Raw genomic sequence first — 9,248 nt, forward strand, 5'->3', positions numbered from 1 at the left:
CAGGGCGGAGCCAGGATTACAAAATGACAGAGGCTTACGATTATACAAATATAAATTTTTTTAATATATGAATAATATAAGAGATTCTATAAAATTGAAATGAAATTGATAAAGAAAAACCATATAAATGAGAACAACATCAATAGCTTAAAATTGAAGATTGTTTATATGGAATCAAGAATTTGACATATTACTTTTGTAGGTTCAAAATTAATTGGTTATATACTATATATACTATTCCTTTAGGTTGTAAATATGCATTATAAACATTTCCCTAATACTATTACTACGTGATGTATTTTGGGTCACACATTATTATTTATTAAAAAAAATCAATGATTTTTTTTTGTTCATAACTTAGCCTATGATTATAAAATATCAAATTATCAACCATAATTAAATTATTAATTATAAGTTATAAAAAATAAAATATGTAATAAATTAAAATCTATTTTCTTATTAACTAGTGAACTGAAATCATGTAGCAGAATAATCATAAATAATTTTTTAACTGAAACCTCGTTTATTAAAAATATTTTTGTTCATAACTTAGCATATGATTATAAAATATCAAATTATCAACCATAATTAAATTATTAATTATAAGTTATAAAAAATAAAATATGTAATAAATTAAAATCTATTTTCTTATTAGCTAGTGAACTGAAATCATATAGCAGAATAATCATAAATAATTTTTTAACTGAAACCTCGTTTATTAAAAATAAAATAAAAATACCTATTGAATATATGAGTTAATTGACAATTATAAGACACGAATTAGTAATCGTATCTCAACCTAAAATAACAGGGGTTATAAGGCGGTAAGATTTTTTTTTAATACAACCCTCAATTTTTGTCATAATTGTCATAGTCCACTTTCTTCTTTTATATAATAATATAACAATTGAACATTTAGAAATGATTGGGAGGGGCTGTAATAAGTGTGGGCTAACTGATTACTTATGGCTATAATATATATCTATATTATAATTGATATGTTAAAAGAGATTGGAGGGGTTGAGCATCCGGCAGCCCCCCTCCTGACTCCGCCCCTGCTTAGTAACAATTTTCTTAGCACATTAGTATTGATGCAATTAAAATTGTATTTTTTTATTGAAATAAACTAATTAAATGGTAAATAAATAAACAATGTTATAAAGTATAAACAAATATTGAAATAAATAAATTAGAAGATTATTAAGAATAAAAAAAACTAAAAATATAATGTGAAGGACTCGAAGTATCATCCATGTTTAACTTGTTATATCTACATTTGATTTGGTCAAATGGTTATTTTGATGAAATGTGCTAGTTATCAACTAAAATGTATGACAGTCAAATGATGTACATTATAAGAAAAGCAGAAAGAAAGGGACTTAGACTGACAATAGACCCAAACATTAGACTTAGCTTTCATTTATCTCTATTTGGAGATAAATGAGTTTGAGAAGAGTTGGAGTTGGATCAATCAATATTTTGGAGTATTGAGAGAGATTTATAGGAGAAAATCGAAGATTCAGTGAAGAATTGAAGTCAATGATTGTCATTGAACTTATAATTTATAATCTCCCTAGCTTCTTTTATGAATTCCAACATAGGGTTTGAGTTTTCACCCAAATCTAATTTCAATTTTGGTATGAATAAGTCTTAGAGTTAATATGTCTATAGTTGTTATGTGGATATCTAAGATGTTACATAAGTTCAAAAAGTTAAGGTTAATCGAAATATACAATTTTGATAGTTTGAAATGTACATTACTAAACATATCGAATTTCAAATACTTCATGTCCAATTAAATAACAGAGAAATTGTTTTCCCAATACCCAAAACCCATAAACATCTATATCTATACTTATATAATCTATATCTATATCTATATAAATATTATAAAAGAGACTTTTTTTTCAAATTTTAATGTAGTCAAAGATAAATCATTTATCTCTTACTAGATTGATTTGAAACCACTATACTATTCGCCTTCTTTTTAAATTAATACATCTTATTAAAATTTTCAACTATCAATAAAAATTAACTACCAAAGGGCTTCTAGCCCAAAGGTATCCGGTGTTGCACTCCCTTCTTGAGGTTGAGAGTTCAAATCTCGTCGTGAATATATATGGATTTAAAGTGTAGCTTAAGAGTATATTAGATTAGTCGTTTAAAAAAAAACTATAATGTGGATTTTATATAGTCTTAATCATGTTTAAATAATTAATTATACCTATTAAAACTCAATAAACATAAACAAGAAATAATATTATATAGTTAAACTAAAATTATAAAATATTTTAAATTATATGATAATATAAAAGCAGTTAAAAAAAATAACGATCTCTAACCATGCTTTACACGTATGGATGACTACAATTATGTATTTTTTTTATAAGTGATTTTTTTTAATATTCATATTTAAATTGTATTATTAGTTAAAGAACACATTGAACTTTTACCCATAAATAAAGATATATGGTGAATAAAGTCACTGTCATTAAAAATCTAAAACCTTTAAATATACAATTGACGAGTAGCAAATGTTATCAATTCCAAAATAATATATGTTATATCAGATTGGACATTGAGCTTTATACATCGAACGACTAAACTTAATTTGAAAATTAACTTGCATTAAGTAGTTTATGTGAAACAAATTAGTAACATTTTTACTTATTGAAGTTTAAAAAAAAAATGATAGTATATTACAAATTTTAAAAAGGAAAAAAAATATCATGCACTTCAATTTTATCAAACAACATAGCTGTTATTTAAAATGTTAAAAGTCATTATTTTTTATAACTTAAAGGATTAACTTTAAAAATATTTCGTTCTCAACAATGTATACATATATCCATTTTAATATTCATATAAAATGATATATTTTCATATTAACAAAATGACATCAAAATCATATTATATAAACAATAGTTATAATGAATCTAAACAAGTAGTATATGTGTATTCATCAACATGTACAAAAAATCTTCTAAAAGTGGCATATATTTTTTATAAGTTAATACATCTTTTTTGTTTAGTGTGTGTCGCTAAAGTAAAATAAAAAATTTGTAAGGTGATGGTCCATTTTTGTTTTTCTACCCAAAATTTTTTACTACTCGTTAATTATGCATGGAAGCTTCTTAGGTAAAAATAAAAAAGACATGATCTTTCTAAATGCTTATGAAGACATTATTAAGAGACTTAAAAAAAAAGACATGATCTTTCTAAATGCTTATGAAGACACTATTAAGAGACTTAAAAAACATTGTTGACAAATTATCAACCATATATTTTTATCCTACACAAGGTATGGATATCCATTTAGTTTATTCCATAAAATCAAATCTTCATATCCACTATATGACCTGCACCATTATACCAATAACGTACTAGACACATGTTAAATCAATGTTAAATCATTGTGTCTAGACTTTAAAGTAGTTGATTTTATTTGGTGTTTGACTACTAACTTCCAATCGAAACTGGGGTTTTCTATTTTTGTTGATAGTTTATTCACTTTGGGACCATTTTTGTCCATTAAATCTCATCATGCCTGTCAATTCAAATGATTATTTATTTTTGTATGATTGTATTTTGTAAGAAACTACATTTATTCTTCTTAAAGACTACATTAAGTAATAACCGAATAGCAGCAGAAAACCTGTGAAGAGATAAACGGCCGTTTAGTTTCTGACCCGTTAGTTTGACACCGTCTGACTTATTTCTTTCTTTCCTTCATCCCCTTTGGAATCAAACTGTAAGCACGCTTTGTTTCCTTCATCCTCAATTTCTGATCTCACAAACGGAGCTTCATGATCGAGGAACAATAAGAACTTGATATTCTATTTTGTGTTTCAACCGACCTAGGTCTATCATTGCAGAAAACGGAAATGGGTAGCGCTAGTAACAGTAAGAAGGAAGTGATTCGATTGGAGCGTGAAGCGGTTATCCCAATTTTGAAGCCCAGACTCATCATGACTTTGGCTAATCTTATTGGTAAGTGGTAACACTAACAACACCATTTATCTACAGTCTGTTCTTGTAATATTTATTGGTGGTTATGCTACGATGTTCTACACTCAATTTTCTTTTCAAATCCGTATTTTAGTTTCTAGGGTGTTCAATTTTGGCTGGATACCGGAGCATTAGTTCTAAACGTATATAGGTCCGGTGTTCTTGTAGTGGCTAGCCTAGGAGATCCTTTCGGGAGACCACCGGTGTATTAGGGCTCACTTCACTTTTTAATCTGCTTCCATAAACTTCTATAATGTTACTTTTCAAGCTTCAAACAAACTTCAGTATTGCAGAGCACAGTTCTGATCGGGCAGAGTTTTTGAAGCTTTGCAAGAGAGTTGAGTACACCATTCGAGCATGGTATCTTCTTCAGTTTGAAGATCTCATGGTACTATTATCTACCTTTATCGATTTTTGCTATAATACCTTTCCCAATTTCAAAATTTTAGATTTTTATAAAAGCGTCACTTTTTGTTTCCATGGTTGACATACTTGCAGCAATTATATTCCCTCTTTGATCCTGTCCAAGGGGCACGAAAGTTGGAGCAGCAGAACCTATCATCACAAGAAATTGATGTTCTTGAACAGAATTTTCTGTCATATATGTTTAAGGTGATGGAGAAGAGTAATTTCAAGATCTGCACTAATGAGGAGATTGATGTTGCACAATCTGGGCAGTATCTTTTAAACCTTCCTATCACAGTGGATGAATCAAAGGTTTGATGCAGTCATACATACCTCCTTAAGTGCCATTATCATTGTCTCCATGTCTGATAACATATCTTCTCCTTTTCCTGTTTTACCCTTCTAAATGTAGATTGATAAAGATCTTCTGAAGCGGTACTTTGCAGAACATCACCATGATAACCTACCCGACTTTGCTGACAAGGTTCAGGGATACATTAGTCTTTTGGATGCTTCATACTATGCACATCACTATGAATACAAAAACTATGTTTGATCTTATTGTTTATACAAATATTTTTCTGTAGTATGTGATATTCCGGAGAGGCATTGGACTTGATAAGACTACTGACTACTTTATCATGGAGAAAGTGGACATGATTATCTCCCGTTTATGGGGATGGATTATGAGAATAACAAGGTAAGTTTGCTTACAAATTTTACTTATTTATATAGAGAGTTTGTTGATGTCCAATTTCTGATTATGGTTGCAGGATAGAAAAGCTTTTTTCTAAAAAACCCAGTGCACGAGTTATGAATGATCAAAAGAAAGATGATGAAATTACAAATGACCAATATCCAGATGATATGTATGTTGAAAGGGTCCGGATTGAGAACTTAAATATCAGTTTACGGAGTTTGATGAGTAAGATCACAATACAAGAACCTACATTTGATAGAATCATTGTCGTTTACAGGTATTTTGCTTCTTTTTAATTAAATATTATTTTCAAATCCTTTTTTTTTCTTTGTGTTTGTACATGTATGATGTATAAATATAATGTTAAAACCACATAATATAATGATTGATATGCAGACAAGCAAGCACCAAAGGAGAAAAGGAAAGGGGAATCCATGTGAAGCATTTCAAAAACATCCCAATGGCAGATATGGAATTAGTCCTAGTGGGTTTCTTTTATTTATTTTTTTTTATTGGAGTTTTATTATATGAATTGGATATTTTTTTATTTTTGATTTATTTATTGACAGCCGGAAAAGAAGAATCCTAGTTTGACCCCTATGGACTGGGTGAAATTCCTCATATCTGCTGTTGTTGGGCTGGTTAGTTTTTATAATAAATATTATTTATTTATTTCTATTTAAAACACAGCAACCAAAAATATATGTATATTTTTTTTCTTCAGGTAGCTGTTGTAGGTTCAATTGAGACTCCTCAAGCTGACTTTTGGGTCATGTTTGCCATTCTCTCTGCAGTTGTTGGTTACTGTGCTAAAATATACTTCACGTGAGTTTTATTCTTCTTCTTATGTTTATTCTAATTAGCAGCCTAAAATTACAATTTTTTTTTATATATATAGATATAGTGATGAATGAGGGTTTAGTAATGATGTTGATATGGATATGATGGTGTGTAGGTTTCAAGCAAACATGGTTGCATATCAGAGCCTAATTACACAATCCATGTATGACAAACAACTGGATAGTGGAAAAGGCACTCTTCTTCATTTGTGTGATGATGTGATTCAACAAGAAGTAAGTGCTCACTTTCTTTATTAAGTCGAAAAGAAAACACAGCTTAATCCCATGATGATGATGATGATGATGATTTGCAGGTAAAGGAGGTGATAATTTCTTTCTTTATATTGATGGAACAAGGAAAAGCAACTTTAGAGGTATTATATAGTGATTATAAACTTTTTCAAAGATATGGAGTTGTGAGTTTGTGATGATATTTATTTATTAATATATTATTGTAGGATCTTGATTTACAATGTGAGGAACTAATTAAAGAGGAGTTTGGTGCAACCTGCAACTTTGATGTGGATGATGCAGTCCACAAGTTGGAAAGAATGGGCATTGTTGCTAGGGTAAAACCATATTATCAGTAATAACTTTATAACGCATGTTACTATTTGGGGTAAATTAATGTATAACTGTCTTCGGGTAAAAACATGCAGGATTCAATTGGAAGGTATTACTGTGTTGGGTTAAAACGTGCAAATGAGATCATTGGCACAACCACAGAAGAGCTTGTACTAAAGGCCAGACAGGAGAATGGTGCTTCATGATGTTTCAAGGCTAAAAAAGTAAATTCTGCTAGTGTGTGTGTGTGGTGTGCAATTCGTTTTTGTTAAAAGTCTTTTGATTTTTACCGATCGCATGTAAAATTTGTTGCATTGCTTAGACAGTTGGATACATGATTAATTTTCAGGTTGTGATGATTTTTGTGTTTTAAACGTATTTGATGTACAACATGGATTCATATGTACAATACACATTGAAATAAGGCCTCCTAATGATTTGAGTACATGTAATTTTTTCCAGATACTTGGTAGAAAATTGCAATGTATGGAGTTGCATATGTGTACTTGTTTAGTTTCCTTGGTTCAATCTTTGATGTGATTAATATTATGTTTTACATCCTAGCTGAAAACCTAGCTCCTTATAAGTTAGTTGATAAAGAATGATGTTTGGTAAAAACTAGTTGATAAACTAGCTGAGGGATATAAAATAAAATAAAAGAATATTTAGAATAATATATTATTTTATAATTAATTAAGGGTATATTTGGAACTTTTAAAAAAGCTCCTAAGACTGATAAGCCTCCAAGTAGATTGCCTAGTTCTCCCCCACTTTGGGTTTGAACTACCATCGACTGACGCTGCAAATAACAAAGCCTCCGACCAGCTCAACCAGATATATACCAACCTCAACTCTCGGCATGCATAACATGGAATATGATAAACATTTGGATAATAATCAACCAAACTCAAGAAAACTATGAATCTTAGATGAAGACAACCTCCCACAACATCGTCGCCCCATTCTTAGCGAAGTCGGCCAAGACACCATTTTATTGACGAAACACCTTTAAAAACTGAATCTCACGTAATAAAAAACTTGCATTTGAAGAAATGACCAACCGCCTCCTACTCCCTTGAAACTTTAAGAACCCAAGAACCCTTTACAAATGCTTTATCCATAACAATGACAAACCCAACATAACAATAAAATATATGTCGATGGTGGCTGAGTGCGTACTAGCTCCCTCTTCATCCCTCGAATTTTCAGTCCAGACCTTTAGAATCCAATTCTTGATCAACATCAGAGACCCCAAATCTTCTCAAAACCGGGTCAAAGATTTTGACACATGATATGATCTCCAATCCGACCACCAAACTATATAACAATCAGCCTCGAAAATCTTTATACCCAAAGATATAAATAATTTACAGCGGACCAGACCTTACCCCTTATGGCAGGGCTGATGAGGTAAAAGCCATCCCGTTCTTTTGTCAATTGATATGAATATGATATTTCCTCCCCCGAACACGGGATGCTGAAATATATAACCCTATCGTAGCGGACGACATCCCAAGCCATCAGTTGACCACCCGATTAAAGATTGCAATCCTCGAACCGATCATCATAATCCCTTCCTCCCGAGTCTTATGAGTCAATTGGTACCACTTCGAACAAGATCCTCAAGACCTTAGGATCGGCTAACTCACACAGGTCTGCATCATTCATACCCAATCTTCCATAGTCACTAAGGCCCGAACAATTACCAGACTCGTCTTCATTATGAACAACCATAACCGAAAGACCGATAAAGATGGAAACACACTACAAAAAATATGGTGCCAAACCATGCTATCTACCCTCAACCAGCTCCTTAGTAACCTTTTCAACTCTTCCTGATCCTCGTACGAATCTTGTGCATCCGGTAGTATTGGGCCCATACTACCTTCCACACCAATCCATACTCGTCCTAAGAATCGCCTCAAGGTTCCCAAGTCACTAATCATGATCACAAGCAACCGAATTAATCACATATATCTGCACTCGAACGAGTACACACTGCTAGTCTTCCTAGATTCTCCTTCTAGGATTTCTCTTACGCAAGTGCCCATACTAGCACATTCTAACACTCTTCCTAAGTCACTAGGAATTCCCATCCCACCATGCAATCAGTTACGTAAGAAGCTTCTACCGACGTCAACTAACTATCTTACGAATACAATTACATGCAATAAAAATCAAACAATACTTCGATTAAAATATCCTGCACTACAACAGTTGGACTCAAACAAGAGTTACACAATAGGGCCAAATAAAGCATTCTAAAACTATTTAATATTTGTGGCATGCAACCTAATGTATTCGCTTAATAGTTAAATAATATCCATATGAGTTTCACATAGCACAAAGCAAGCAATATTCGAGAAACAAATCCAATAAGCAACAATGCATCATAAACCTGAAGATCCTTACCCTACATACAATCACGTATCTCTAACAGTTGACTTATCAGACACAAAATACATCTTTTCTAAGCATGCATTCTAGAATGCAACCCTGAGGATATCCTTATTCTAACCACTTGCATGTACATCATAATATAACACATATAACATATCAACATGCATGGATATTTTAGGAGATCACTTCCTCTAAGCTCCGACTGGCCATACACAACACATCTTCTTTTCTTCTTTTAAGTTCATTCTTCTACAAAAAGGTTTATAGAAATTCCCAGATTCTTAGTTAAAGTTTGGAATCATATAAGTATCCATCCAAATCCCCTAAATCAG

General features: G+C 31.3%; 1 protein-coding gene across 1 annotated transcript; it reads left to right on the plus strand.

The window, feature by feature from the left end:
- The first annotated feature begins 3,614 nt into the window (after positions 1–3,614).
- LOC145087845 (aminopeptidase (DUF3754)) lies at positions 3,615–7,015 on the plus strand. Its single transcript, XM_079025935.1, has 14 exons — positions 3,615–3,751; positions 3,862–3,990; positions 4,302–4,396; positions 4,507–4,725; positions 4,826–4,897; positions 5,001–5,113; positions 5,187–5,390; positions 5,510–5,597; positions 5,683–5,754; positions 5,838–5,938; positions 6,069–6,186; positions 6,267–6,326; positions 6,411–6,521; positions 6,612–7,015. Exons 2-14 carry the CDS (start codon positions 3,885–3,887, stop codon positions 6,720–6,722), a joined length of 1,470 nt encoding a protein of 489 aa, XP_078882061.1. The 5' UTR covers positions 3,615–3,751; positions 3,862–3,884; the 3' UTR covers positions 6,723–7,015.
- Positions 7,016–9,248: the final 2,233 nt, after the last annotated feature.

This window comes from Lactuca serriola, chromosome 2 (genome assembly GCF_051521515.1).
Source record: "Lactuca serriola cultivar US96UC23 chromosome 2, Lser_US96UC23_V15, whole genome shotgun sequence".
In the NCBI taxonomy this organism is placed as follows: domain Eukaryota; kingdom Viridiplantae; phylum Streptophyta; class Magnoliopsida; order Asterales; family Asteraceae; genus Lactuca; species Lactuca serriola.